The 15,541-nt window shown below is 40.0% G+C and overlaps 1 protein-coding gene across 2 annotated transcripts; it reads right to left on the reverse strand.

The window, feature by feature from the left end:
* Nucleotides 1-15,329, reverse strand: zgc:101100 (uncharacterized protein LOC445169 homolog). 2 transcript variants are annotated; one of them, XM_046871455.1, is made up of 5 exons: nt 15,246-15,329; nt 14,709-15,041; nt 4,352-4,479; nt 3,617-3,792; nt 1-774 (listed from the first exon to the last, which is right to left on the reverse strand). In XM_046871455.1, the coding sequence occupies exons 3-5, from the start codon at nt 4,467-4,469 to the stop codon at nt 367-369; spliced, it is 702 nt and encodes a 233-aa protein (XP_046727411.1). In that variant the 5' UTR covers nt 4,470-4,479; nt 14,709-15,041; nt 15,246-15,329; the 3' UTR covers nt 1-366. The 2 variants fall into 2 exon arrangements, with proteins under 2 accessions (XP_046727411.1, XP_046727412.1); XM_046871456.1 differs by lacking the exons at nt 14,709-15,041; nt 15,246-15,329 and adding an exon at nt 6,113-6,235.
* Between the last annotated feature and the right edge of the window lie 212 nt (nt 15,330-15,541).

Genomic DNA, 15,541 nt, shown 5'->3' on the forward strand with positions numbered 1-15,541 from the left:
TTTTACCAGGATTTGGAGTGAACTTTATTTCATCGACACAATCATTTCACATCATCTGCAAACCCCCCCAGGAATATTTATCAGCACAATAAGAATAATATAATGTTCAACCTACATGTTTTTTGGGCTGTGAAAAAAGAAGTGCTTTAAAATATATATAAAAAAAATAAAAAAATTCATCATGCAGGATCGTGAGCTCTCAAAAAAATATGGAAAGACTCCAGTCAAGGGGCCGGTCGTTCTAAAGCAGATAAACACTACGGCCCTAACGAGAACTTTCTCTCGACCCCGGAGAACTTTTCCGTCTTCTCACACTGATACCTGGCTAAGGTTTGTGGGTATTTTTTTCTTTTTTTTGTGGTGCAGCTACAAGTCCAGACACGAACGCGGTTTAAAGTGCAGCCCGAAGCCGCCGCGTTTCCGCATAGGCACGACGTCTGCCGTACCGCTACAAGGCCGAGTGAAGGGTAAGAAGGAAGCTGAGAAAGGCAAAGCAGATGACGAGACAAGGATCGGATGCGTGTTCGGTTCTCTGAACACAAACGGTTGGAGAGGAGACGGAGAACCCAGCCGGCAGGGAGTCTGGAGACGAGCTGTGCTGTCTGTCGAAGTGCTGGGCCGACCAGCACAGAAATCTGAAAGTGGAGTTTCTGGTTGCGTGGTGTTTTTCTCGTCTTCGCCGAGCTCAGCTTTCGCTTGTTCGGTTCGTTTTTTCAGCAGAGGAGGGAATCGCTGTCCTTTGCGGAACTTTGCACGTCTGTTTTTGAACCACACCTGGGAAAAAAAAAACAGGCCGATATTTACATTTAAGATTTTAGTCAAATTCTGATGGAACGCAGTGACAGAATAGGTAGCGGCTCGGTGTTATGGGGTTTGCTCGGCGATGCAGCTCTTTGCAAACTGATATTTGAATCTAAAAATGAGATATCCTTTATCACATGGATGTGGCATGATGTCATTGTGCATTATACAGTAAAATTCTGTAAAAAGTCTCTGTAAAAAGTTTTTTTTTCACTGTCATTTGTATTGTCTGTTAGTGTTTGATCGACACACGCTTTCCCTCCATTATACCACAGCAATGTTGAATTCTGATTGGTCAGAAGGTCTTGAGTTTTCAGCAGTTTGCATAAAAATGTCCACATTTAAGCGCCTTTCACTGAACAGCAAACTGACAAGTGCAGATAAACGTGCAAATATATCTACAGCATGTAACGTATAAGTACAGCAAATAAATATAATGGCTCTGGGCAGTAAAAAAGTTATAGGAGCTGGTGAGTAAGTACATTAAGAATATATATATATACAGTGGTGTGAAAAAGTGTTTGCCCCCCTTCCTGATTTCTTGTTTTTTTTGCATGTTTGTCACACTTTAATGTTTCAGATCATCAAAATAATTTAAATATTAGTAAAAGATACACAAGTGAACACAACATGCAGTTTTTAAATGAAGGTTTTTATTATTGAGGGAAAATAAAATCCAAAACTACATGGTCCTGTGTGAAAAAGTGTTTGCCTCCCTGTTAAAACTGTGGTTTATCACACCCGAGTTAAATTTCTCTCCCCACACCCAGGCCTGATTACTGCCACACCTGTTCACCATCAAGAAATCTCTTAAATAGGACCTGCCTGACAAAGTGAAGTAGACCAAAAGATCCTCAAAAGCTAGACATCATGCTGAGATCCAAAGAAATTCAGAAACAAATGAGAAGGAAAGTAATTGAGATCTATCAGGCTGGAAAAGGTTATAAAGCCGTTTCTAAAGCTTTGGGACTCCAGCGAACCACAGTGAGAGCCATTATTCACACATGGCAAAAACATGGAACAGTGGAGAACCTTCCTAGGAGTGGGCCGGCTGACCAAAATTACCCAAAGAGCACAGCGACGACAAACCAAAAGGTCACAAAAGACCCCACAACAGCATCCAAAGAACTGCAGCCTCACTTGCCTCAGTTAAGGTCATTGGCTCATGACTCCACCGTAAGAAAGAGACGGCAAAAATGGTCTGCATGGCAGAGTTCCAAGACCAAAACCGCTGATAAGCAAAAAGAACATAAAGGCTCGTTTCAGTTTTGCCAGAAAACATCTTGAGGATTCCCAAGACTTTTGAGAAAATACTCTGTGGACTGACAAGACAAAAGTTTATCTTTTTGGAAGATGTGTGTCCCAATACGTCTGGTGTAAAAGTAACACCGCATTTTAGAAAAAGAACATCATACCAGCAGTGAAATATGGTGGTGGTAGTGTGATGGTCTGGGGCTGTTTTGCTGCTTCAGGACCTGCAAGACTTGCTGTGATAAATGGAACCATGAGATCAGCTGTTTACCAAAAAATCCTGAAGGAGAATGTCCGGCCATCTGTTCGTAACCACAAGCTGGAGCGAACTTGACTCTGCAGCAGGACAATGATCAAAAACACACCAGCAAGTCCACCTCTAAATGGCTGAAGAAAAACAAAATGGAGACTTTGGAGTCGCCTAGTCAAAGTCCTGACCTGAATCCTTTTGAGATGCTGTGGTATGATCTTAAAAGGGGGTTCCGCTCGATATCCCTCCAATGTGGCTGAATTACAACAATTCTGCATACATGAGTGACCAAAATTCCTCCACAGCGCTGTAACAGACTCAGTGCAAGTTATTGCAAACACTCGACTGCAGCTGTTGCTGCTAAGGGCGGCCCAACCAGTTATTAGGTTATTAGGGGGCAAACACTTTTTTACATGTAGTTTAATATTTTGTTTTCCCTCAATGATAAAAACCTTCATTTAAAAACTGCATGTTGTGTTCACTTTTGTATCTTTTACTAATATTTAAATTAGTTTGATGATCTGAAACATTGTGTGAAAACATGCAAAAAAATAAGAAATCAGGAAGGGGGCAAACACTTTTTCACACCACTTCACACCAAGTCTAAAATATACTCCGATCAGCCATAACATTACGACATTATGAGCAGTGAAGTGAGTAACACTGGTGATCTCTTCATCATGGCACCTGTTAGTGTGTGGATTTATTTATTGGGCAGCAAGTGAACATTTTGTCTTCAAAGTTGATGTTAGAAGCAGGAAAAATGCACAAGGATTTGAGAGTTTGACAAATTGTGACGTCTAGACGTCTGGGTCAGAGCGTCTCCAAAACTGCAGCTCTTGTGAGATGTTCCTGGTCTGCAGTGGTCAGAATCTATTGAAAGTGCTCCAAGGAAGGAACAGTGGTGAACCGGCGACAGGGTCGTGGGCGGCCGAGGATCGTCGATGCATGTGAGGAGCAAAGGCTGGTCTGATCCAACAGACGAGCTCCTGTAGCTCAAACTGCTGAAGAAGTTTGAGCTGTTGATGATCGATGGGTCATGACTGTTTTAGCAGCAAAGGGGGAACCAACACAATATCAGGCAGGTGGTCATAATGTTATGGCTGATCGGTGGCCATAAAGTAAAAACAAATCAAAAGCCCACTCTAAAATCCAGTGGAACATCTTCCCAGGAGATTGAAGGTTGTGCAGCAAATGGGGACTTGAGGGGAAATAAGATGTTCAACATATCTCCTCGAACGTTTGTCCATATGGTGTATTTCATGAATCATGACTTAATTGGGAAGGTTCAGGTTTTCAGGTTCAGGATCTTACCTGAATGCGGGCTTCGGGGAGGTTGATGCAGACGGCCAGCCTTTCCCTCATGGCCACATCAGGATACTGGGTTTGTTGGAAAGCTTTCTCCAGTGCCTGCAGCTGTGACACAGTGAAAGCCGTCCTGCTCCTCCGCTGCTTCAGCTGACCCCCGTCACGCACCTCCAGAATCAGCTCTAAAGCCACACACACACACACACACACACACACACACACACACACTCTAAGTACAACTCTTGACGTATTTAGTTCCTCTGAGGTTTCTCAAAAGTGCAGTTAGTAATGTTTAGATGTTTGGAGCCCTCTAGTGCCTATGAGGCGAACTGCAAGCTACTATTGCAAACTTGCAGACTTTTGTGTGTGTGTGTGTGTGTGTGTGTGTGTGTGTGTGTGTGTGTGTGTGTGTGTGGTTTGTTTGATTGTTTGATTGTTTGATTGTTTTTGGGCAGCTAGTAATAATAAAGTTAAAATGGGGCAAAATTTCCAGGGCCGGAAAACAAACAAACAGAGGAAGTCACTTTTATCATGAATCGTAATTGTTTTATTATGTATCAATGTACTGACATGCATTGTGTTTAATAAACAAACGAACAAATAAATAAGTCTGTTTTAATACCCAGACCTGATAAAATGACATTTCTGCTATAAGCTACAATCAACTTTATCAACTCAAAAGTATAGATTTCTGACATATAAAATTGTTGTTTTTTTTGTGTTGTTGTTTTTTATATATACCTGCGAGTCTCTCAGCCACGCTGATGGTGTGAGTGTGAAGCTGGTATCTCTGAGCCATTTGCTGGTGGAGGTCCGAACACAACGAGGGGTGAAGAGCGCAAAAATACGGAGAATTCATCACCTCCTGACTGCCAAAACGTCAAATGATAAAATCAGAGAAAAGGAAAGACAGAAATAAAATGTTTTAAATGCTGATGAGGCCGTAGCGGGACAAAGAAAGAGATGATCATGTGCACCATAAATACAGACAGAAGGTAACTGTAAGAAGCTCTGAAACACAAGCTGGGAAAAAAGAATAAATTCCTCCTGGTTCAGGGCCGATCGATCGATCGATCGATCGATCGATCGATAGATAGATAGATAGATAGATAGATAGATAGATAGATAGATAGATAGATAGATAGATAGATAGATAGACACATATACATGTAGATAGATAGATAGATAGATAGATAGATAGATAGATAGATAGATAGATAGATAGATAGATAGATAGATAGATAGATAGATAGATGCATATACAGATAGATAGATAGATAGATAGATAGATAGATAGATAGATAGATAGATAGAGACAGATAGACAAATAGATAGATAGACAGACAGACAGACAGACAGACAGACAGACAGACAGACAGACAGACAGATAGATAGATAGATAGATAGATAGAATAGATAGATAGATAGACGCATATACAGATAGATAGATAGATAGATAGATAGATAGATAGATAGATAGATAGATAGATAGATAGATAGATAGATAGATAGATAGACAGACAGACAGATAGATAGATAGATAGATAGATAGATAGACAGACAGACACATATACATGTAGATAGATAGATAGATAGATAGATAGATAGATAGATAGATAGATAGATAGATAGATAGATAGATAGATAGACAGAGACAGACAGACAGATAGACAGATAGATAGATAGATAGATAGATAGATAGATAGATAGATAGATAGATAGACAGACAGATAGATAGATAGATAGATAGATAGACATATACAGATAGATAGATAGATAGATAGATAGATAGATAGATAGATAGATAGATAGATAGATAGATAGATAGATAGACAGATAGATAGATAGAGATAGATAGATAGATAGATAGACAGACAGACACATATACATGTAGATAGATAGATAGATAGATAGATAGATAGATAGATAGATAGATAGATAGATAGATAGATAGATAGATAGATAGACAGACAGAGACAGACAGACAGATAGACAGATAGATAGATAGATAGATAGATAGATAGATAGATAGATAGATAGATAGATAGATAGACAGACAGATAGATAGATAGATAGATAGACGCATATACAGATAGATAGATAGATAGATAGATAGATAGATAGATAGATAGATAGATAGATAGATAACAGTTGATGAGCTACATACAACAATATTAATATAAATAATAATAATAATAATAATAATAATAATAATAATAATAATTGTAATATATTTTCTTGAAACAAGTTATTAGTTTAAAGTAAAGCATTAGAGTTTAAAAAAAGATGTAATATATTGAAAATCAGCAAATGCCATTCATCATTTAATTTTTTTAAATGATACCATCAAAAGGGTATGTTTTATTAAATAAATAAGTTCAGATAATTATTAAATATTAAGTTATTAATTCAAACTAAAGGCAAAACACTTGCGGCTGCGGTTTGGCTCATGGTTCAGGGCTGCTGTATATTACTACTACTACTAATAATAATAATAATTACCTGGATAAGGTTGTTAAAAAGGCTTGAAGATAATGGTAATAATCCTACACTTCAGCGTGCGTGTTTTTAGATCAACTCAATAAATCCCAAACGACTCCACAGTATTTAAGCAGCGGTGCTCTGTCCTCCCTCGGCCATTAGCCAATAGAGGGAAAGGCATTAGGCCGGATTAGAGAGGATGAAGAGGGGGAGGAGGAAGAAGAAGGAGATTTGGAGGACTTGGATTTCTCTCTCTTTTTCCCCCCCCGAAACTATTGAACTTGACAGATTTAAGTGAAGGATCTGATCTTCAAAAAAAGCACTCCAAACTCCCCCCCATCTCCCGTACACCCCCCTCCTCTATCCCACCCCACTTCTCTGTTCAAACAATTAAGACAATGTGTGGAGATAATCTCCGGCGCTGGTCACGTTAGAATAACATTATAAAGGGCCTTTTGGGCTGCTTTCTGTCTGCAGGCTTTGCTGCTGCTCTTCACCCCAGTGCAGGGTTCAGGGTCCTAAACAGTTTACTTTACTAACAGCTTCCATAGTCTGTCTGAAAGCATCCCACTCGAAACGTCTCGGGCGTGGAGTCGCACCAGATGTTTTCTGTTGTGAACAAAACCAGCGGTCTGATTCTGCATGCCATTGCGCTTTTTGTTTTTTTTTTCTTTTCATTTCTAGGCTTCTTCAGTTGCGCTGGTATAAAGATTCGACACAGATGTAGAACCATTTGTTCAAGCGAGAAACCTTCACTTACTTAAAGAACCCTTGATGTGGGCAAGCGTGTGGTACAAATCACCAAATTATTGTTGTATTTTTTTGCCTTGTGCATTCAGAGAACTGAACGGTTCTCCAAAAGCGTTTCCCCTATCTAATCACTCCATGAAGTGGAGGTTCTTCACCGATCCGTAAACTCAAATTTGGAAGCACACAATTGTATAGAACGTCTTTGGATGCAGTAATCCAAAACCTGTTCAAGCATGACACTGCAAAACCTGTACCCAAATCCAGCTCCATGAAGATCTGCTTTCCATGTGTTGGGTTTCCAGTGGAAGATCTCCCGCCATAGAGCAATAAACCCTATCGAACACCTTTGGGAAGTTTTTTTATTACTCTGACTGTACCCTCCAGGATCTTCCCCTCACCTACATCAGTCTCTGACTTTACTAACCAGCTAGATGAACACAAATCTACACAGGAACCCTCCAAAATCTAGTGGAACATCTTCCCAGAAGAGTGGAGGTTCTTATAACAGCAAATGGGGACGTTTCAAGCTTAAGGTCGGGTGTCCACATACTTTTGCTGATATATAGTGTATTCTGTTGGATGTCTCTATTCCTACCTGTACAATGTGCCGTTTTCTAGCTAAGCATTTAAACCGGTTTAAACCAGATCATCTTCCCGAACAGCTCCCGTGTCTTAGACATGTAAATTCCACTAAAGCCTGATGAAACTGCCTGAAGCCTGAAGCTTAGGAGACTGCGGTCTTTCCCACGACTATCCGTGTGTGTGTGTGTGTGTGTGTGTGTGTGTGTGTGTGTGTGTGTGTGTGTGTGTGTGTGATTTAGGGGTTCCTCCCCTTTACCCCTGAGAACCACACAGAGAACGAGAACACAGACAATTCCATTAAACAGAGCACACACCGCATCTTTTTCCTCGCAGTGATGGAATTCCAATCCGAATGCAAATGCAATCCCAAGTGCAAAAGTTTGTACCCCCTAACACACAAATACACACACACACACACGCGCACACACACATACCAGCACTTTAAAATATATTTATAAACAAATATCTAATTTTTGTCCTCTGATACTTTAATGCTCGTCCTCTTTTAAAAAAAAAAAAAAAAATCAGTATCATTTCTACTTGTATGCGTTTTCTTTTTTTGCCCACATTTTATTTTGCTTTCTTTTACTCACATTACTTTTGTATACATTTTTGTTTATTTGTTTGTTTTTTCCAACAATTTGGATTTTTTTTTTTTTTACAATTTTTATGTTTTTTATATATATATATATATAATTTTTTATTATTATTATTATAATTTTTTTTACAATTTTAGCATATTTTCTCTTTTTTCCCTTTTTTCCCCCTTTTCCTTCACCCTCTTTTACTCTTTTACCTTATTTTGCTTTTTTTCGCTCAACTTTAATTTCAACCTCTTCATTTTTATTCCCACTGAATTATTCCTGCTGTACTTTTTTCCATTTTTCTTTTTTCCTCCCAATATTCCTTTTATATTTTTGTCTTTCTACCTATTTTTTTTCTCCTACTTTTTATTGCCGTACTTGTCGGGTTTTTATTGCATCCGGTTTTTTTGTTTGTTTTTTGACTATGTTTCCTTCTTACTGTACAATTTTATGTTTTTTTGTTGTTGTTTCTTTTATTCTTTTATTTTAAAACCTTACTCATCATTTTTCTTCGCTTCTGCTCGTTTCTTTTGCTGGTTTTTCTCTTCTTTTTTAATCTTCTTGGTGTTTGTAAGGAAAACGAGTACCTGGATGAAAAAAAAATCGAATGAAATGTAAAAAAAAAAAAAAAAAAGAAAAATGGTGTATTCCTGCTACCTGTTTCCATGCTGTGTGATTTCTTTTCCTTTCTCCCTGGTATTCGTCTCCTATTCTCTCGCTCCCTCTTCTCTTCTTTGGAGCGTTCTTGGCTGTCAGTGTCGGTTAGCGTCAGTCTAAAGTAAGTCATTTAGAAGAGCTCGGGAGGCGCTCGGGAGGCGCTCGGGCCCTGAACCCTGTTTAAAGCTCTCGGCTCAGAAGCCTTTGTCTCCTCGGCTTGCAGGATTAGCGCAGATTTGCTGCGAAGAAATAAAAGCACTTATTTCATGCCACTTTCCAGATGAAACCTGGCCAAAGCTGCGTTGGCTTCGAGGATTAGAGCAGCACAAAGACGCTGCTTCTGTGGGACTCACCTCCCTGAAAACCGCTGCTACTAATCGCACCACCCCCACCACCACCCCATTCTGTCTCCAAACATCTCCACTCTGTCTCCTCACATCTCAACCCACCCTCAACTTTCTACACATCTACAAACTTCTCCACACATCCTCACCTCCTTCTGAACATCCTTCCACCTCCACACCACCCCCAAACATCTCCATCAGTCTCCACATGTCTAAATCTGTTTCTACATCATCCCCAAAACATCGTCACACCATGTCCACACATCTCCATCAACCTCCACATGTCTACATCAACCTCCACTTGTCCCCACTTGTCTTCACACCTCCCACAACAACTCCACACCACCCCAAACATCTCCAACAGTCTCCACATGTCTATATCTGTTTCTACAGTCAACCTCCACTTGTCTCCACATGTCTTAATCCACTTTCACTCATCTCCATCAACCTCCACTCATCCCCAAAACATAATCACACCATGTCCACACATCTCCATCAACCTCCCCTTTTTATTAACCTCCACCTGTCTTCACGTCTCCACACAATCTCCACATCATCTCCATTAACCTCCACTCATCCCCAAAACATCGTCACACCATGTCCATCAACCTCCACATGTCTACATCAACCTCCACTTGTCTCTACATATCTTAATCCACTTTCACTCATCTCCATCAACCTCCACTGTCCCCAAAACATCTTCACACCATGCCCACATCTCCATCAACCTCCACACATTTTTATCAACCTCCACATGTCTACATCAACCTCCACTTGTCTCCATGTCTCCACACCATCTCCACATCATCAACCTCCACTCATTGCTACATCTCCACAACTCACCATTCATCCTCCTAACCTTTACGTTCTCTCTTTTTCTCATATAGCCTTATTTCAGTTTCTCTTCTCTTCTCTTCTCTTCTCTCTTCTCTTCTCTTCTCTTCTCTAACATCCTGCTGTTGACAGATGGACCCTGGAGCTTCTACCTACTGCACTGAGCTTCTCCCTCATGCCGCATGGTTCAGTTTTTCTCCAGCCCACACGCCCACTTCAAGCCGACCGCAGAAATGAGGTGACCGTTTACACCTAAACATCGTTCTAAAGACGTTCCCTTCCCGTTTAAACATCCTCCGGCTTATTTACATTCGCTGCAATGGATGTGGACCTCCTAATTTCATTAGAGGTTTAGGGCAAAGTGTTTGGGCTTCATGGGTTTAAGTCCCTCCTGCGCTTTAAAAGGCTTAAAGGGGATCTCCACATACACAGGCAGGGATTAAGCATTTTAAAGACCCGATGAGACTCATCACAGGGAGACGACAGCGGTGTGTGTGGAGGGCTGGATAACCTGAGCACACATGATCTGATGAAGCTTTGTCTGGAGAACCTGGACGTCAGCAATTATTTGGAACGAGTGCAAAGATTTTTAGAGCGAATTTATAATTTTCAAACAACCGCCGACGTTCCAGGGTCAAAAACTCCTAGTTCCAAAATTTTGTCTCCCAGCATCGAGCTGTATATAAAATACACTACAATGTTGCATCAGAAAAAATAACACGATACTTTTATTATTATGTCCAAATAAACCAATATATATATATATATATATATATATATATATATATATATATATATATATATATATATATATATAGAGTACAGACCAAAAGTTTGGACACACCTTCTCATTCAAAGAGTTTTCTTTATTTTCATGACTATGAAAATTGTAGAGTCACACTGAAGGCATCAAGGGCTATTTGACCAAGAAGGAGAGTGATGGGGTGCTGCACCAGATGACCTGGCCTCCACAGTCACCGGACCTGAACCCAATCGAGATGGTTTAGGGTGAGCTGGACCGCAGAGTGAAGGCAAAAGGGCCAACAAGTGCCAAGCATCTCGGGAACTCCTTCAAGACTGTTGGAAGACCATTTCAGGTGACTACCTCTTGAAGCTCATCAAGAGAATGCCAAGAGTGTGCAAAGCAGTAATCAAAGCAAAAGGTGGCTACTTTGAAGAACCTAGAACATGACATTTTTCAGTTGTTTCACACTTTTTTGTTATGTATATAATTCCATATATAATTCCACATGTTATTTCATAGTTTTGATGCCTTCAGTGTGACTATACAATTTTCATAGTCATGAAAATAAAGAAAACTCTTTGAATGAGAAGGTGTGTCCAAACTTTTGGTCTGTACTGTATATATATGTATTGCTATATCTTTAAAAGTTTTAGCTCTTTTATTTTGTAAGAACAATGCTAATGCTAACATTCAGACAGAAAATACACAATGCTAACCCACCAAAAAAATGCAATCGGCTGTCTCTGCTCAATTATACCAGTTGAAATGATTGTATTTTATTTTCTCAATTGTATTACTCATGAACTACAGTAAATGCAGTGCTGCCATATTGTTGTGCTGCATGTTAGCAAAAGATTACATTTGCCTTTCCTGCTAGTTCACATCCAGCTCGATAGCTAGCAACTAAAGCCCTTAAATCGGGCCAGTGTTGGTCCGTGTTGACCCTTGACGTGGCCTGTTTTTCCATATATGAGAAAAGTGGGAAAAAATCGGAAAAATTCCAAGTCAAATTTAATTTCTACTGTAACGTTGAAGACTTTTTGCTATATTTTTGAGCTGCAGAAACATTAAAATTTACATTACGCCATTTGTCCGACGCCTTTATCCAGACTTGCACTTATCTTACTCATACAACTAAGCAGTTGTGGTTGTTAAGGGCCTCATTTAGGGGCCCAGACGTGACAGCTTGGTGTGGCCTGGATTTGAACTCATGACCTTCAGATACAAAGTCTAATGCCTTAATCACTGTCTTTGAAGAACTCGAGAAAGCAATCGAACTGACTCACATCTACATAATATCCTGAGTTTGTCAGAAAATCAGTCGGAGATTATTTCGGAAAAACTTAAAAAAAATAATAAAATCTGAAGCAGCTGCATGTTTTTCATTAGAGGTCACTGATATTACAAGCATGTGGCTGTATTGCTTATAACCTGAACAGCTGTAAAAGGGATTGAACTTTATTGTACTATAGATAGTCTTTGTCTTGTCCTTGTCTTAGACAAAAATTCAATTAGATTTAAATGAATGTGTATTCGTCCCCGATGTGCAAACCCGGGCGCATGTGGCGAGGAAAAACTCTGTTAGATGGTATGAGGCAGAAACCTTGAGAGGAACCAGACTCAAAAGCAAACCCATCATCATCCGAGCGACACCAAGAGTGTGATCATTAAAATAACACCATTGAGTGAGGAATATCATGAGCACCAGAGTGTGTAGATGACGAGATGTCCTTTCTGCAGTCTTCTCCTGTCACTTGAAGTTGTGGAACCAGGAGCTTCTAAACAACTTATAAATTAGCTCAACAACTGAGATCATTATAGATTCAACACCAACTCCTCCATGCCCGAGCCTTGAAATGTTTAATTTTGGAGAAACTACATATGGAGAATGTTATTTTGAGTATTGATTAAGAAGTTGTTTCTCCTCAAAGTCCAATGTCTGAATCTTATCTTCATGACGTGGGATCCAACTGGCGCTGCTACGTCTCTTGATGGCTCAGAATCTCCACGGGGTCACTTCGAAGGTCCCAATTTTCTTGAGGTGGGACACAACTGGATCTGGAGAAACCTCTAGATATCTCAGGATGAGTAGAAATTCTTTCAATGTTCTTATTGTACTATAAAGTCTTGGACCTGCTCTAGTTGTGCCTGTGAAGAAGTCTGGGGTCTAAACGTAACTCTCAATGATATCATATTGACTGACTTTCAGTCCAGACTCAGCTACTCCTCACTTCAAGAGCTTCCAAAGCACGTTCTACCAGATGTCTAGTATCCCTGATTCTAACCAATTAACTGACCCTAACCCACATAACATCCTGACTTTGTCAGTAAATCAGCTGCAGAACAGTTTGGAAAAACTTTTGAGAAGTAAGAAGCAGCTTCATGTCTCTGGATAGAGGTCACTAATATTATTAGCATGTGGCTGTACTGCTTTTAGCCTGAACAGCTGTATTAGCCATTAAACTCTATTGTACTATAAAAAGGGTTTCTTCAGTGTTTTCATTTACTATAAGATTCAATGAGCTGGAAAACATGAGACGTAGCAGAATAAAAGTGAATAAATACTGGTGTCCAGTATTTGAGTAAATGTACATTGTTATTGTACTTAAGTCATTTTTTGGCTACTTTCTAGTTTTACTGTGTATCAAAGATTTCAACTTTCTGTATCAATCAATTTTATCTCTACTCAAGTCAAGTTTATTTCTATAGCACTTTTCACAACAGACATTATCTCAGAGCAGCTTTACATAATTTTAAGAGGTAAGGTGAACGATGTGTATTTATCCCTGATGAGCAGCCATGACAACTGTGGCAAGAAAAAAACTCCCTTAGATGTTATGAGGAAGAAACCTCGAGAGGAACCAGACTCAAAAGGGGAACCCATCCTCATATGGGTAATACTCAACTTCATTAATGATTCAACAGATGTACTTTGTACTCCACTATATTTTATTCGACAATGAGCGATACCTATTACATTTTGCACGGCAACTTGATCTGGAATCAGTTCCGAAAAACTTTGAGAAGAAGCTCAGTAAAATAACCTTGTGCTCCAAAACATCTGATCACATGCACAGCAGATACACTAATTCCTCTCCATTGCTTCTCTTTCTCTACCCATCCCGAGGCATCCTGAGGTTACGCCCCACCTCCTAGTCACGTCCCACCTCATGAAGATTGTGGACCTTTAAAGAAGTAGATGCCTGCAAACATTCAATGAGGATGGGTTCCCCTTTTGAGTCTGGGTCCTCTCAAGGTTTCTTCCTCATAACATCTAAGGGAGTTTTTCCTTGCCACAGTCGCCACGGCTGCTCATCAGAGATAAATACACATCGTTCACCTTAACTCAAATTCTGTAAAGCTGCTTTGAGACAATGTCCGTTGTGAAAAGCGCAATAGAAATAACCTTGATTTAAAAATAGCGCCCCTTTTTGAGACAAAGGGGCATCAAATCACAGTCAGCTCTGAATATTCGGTTAAAATGTATCTACAATCATTTACTTTCAATTTATTTGCCCATTGAATATTAGTGGCTCTTCCACTTTTTGAAAGTTTTGGTTTATTATATTGTCTTTTTTCTTTTTAAAGAAGGTGAGGTGCACACATCTGATTTGCACTTTAGGAAATAAAACAAATCATCAGCTTGGTTTTGAGGATCAGTGCACTTTTGAGCCTTCGTTCAATGCGAGCAAATACTGTAAAAGTACCGTTCAGATCAGATTCTTCGAAAACGTTTACTCAAGTCGGATTGGAATTGATGATTTTGAAATAGGAATGGGGTCAGTTTTGCATCTAGACTTTTACACATGATTTTCACCTCTGCAGAATACACAGTAATATTTTTTTTACCCTTCATAGCAAACCGTTTGGGAAAAGTTGAGAATCTGTCGTAAAGTTAAGAATTAGCCGACCCCTGTTACTCTGACCTCTTTTTTTGGATTTATAATTTTTTTTGTAAGAAATCCGTACGACTTTCCTGCAAAGCCCGATCTCTGCAGCGAATCGGTTATCGACGAGGACCATCTGAACGCTTTTTGATATGCCTCGGATCGCTTACAGACTACAGAGCATTGAGAGAAGGTTCCGGCCTTTTAAGATGTCCCCTATTGGTTTTTGTTTACCTCGCCTGTTTAACAGATGTTTGAGTCCGTGGCAGATCGAGCGCTCTTTTTATCCCCTTAATTACTCATCAATAGGTGAAATTTGTATTGACAAGTGGCTGTCGAGGGCTGAGCTTTGGAGCTGTCAGTTATCCGAGGAAGAGCTGCTTAACTGTGAGGCCCTCGCACACGCACACCATCGATCGGAGAGCTGCACAATTGAGGAGCTCTGACGCTTCTGGAGTGGAGCGAGGGGCTAAAATGTGGCTTCAGGGGGAGATCGATGGGGCTGGCTGGCCTCTGACCCGACACGCTGAGGGATCCAGACCAGCAGGACAGCAGCAGCAGCAGCATCTGAGGAAGAAAGAGGAACCAGAGACACTCTGAGCAAACACACACCCTTTTGTCCAAGTTAAATGAGTCTCAGAGCACAAAAGTCCTCCAGCAGAGAGACACTGGGGACCTCTCTTTTTATATGAATCAAACACAAATTCAATTTTACTTCTTCAGCTCTCTTCACAATAGAGCAGATTGTAAGAATTATAGAATAAAATTCACCTGTGTTTAAATGTATGTGTTTATTCCTGATGGTGGCAAGAACAAACTCCCTTAGATAATATGAGGAAGAAACCTTGAAAGGAACCAGACTCAAAAGTGGAACCCATCCTTAAATGTGGCTTGTCATGTTACAGAGACTCCAGAAACCAAAAGTGTCTCTGTCCTGAAGACTTCCTTGTTGTGGAATTGGGTGAAAAGATTGTCGACACCTGACCATATTCACATCTAAACCTCCTTACAGCCAATCACAACCCATTATTCACATCTAAACCTCCTTACAGCCAATCACAACCCAG

Source organism: Silurus meridionalis, chromosome 17, assembly GCF_014805685.1.
Source record: "Silurus meridionalis isolate SWU-2019-XX chromosome 17, ASM1480568v1, whole genome shotgun sequence".
NCBI classification, from domain to species: Eukaryota; Metazoa; Chordata; class Actinopteri; order Siluriformes; family Siluridae; genus Silurus; species Silurus meridionalis.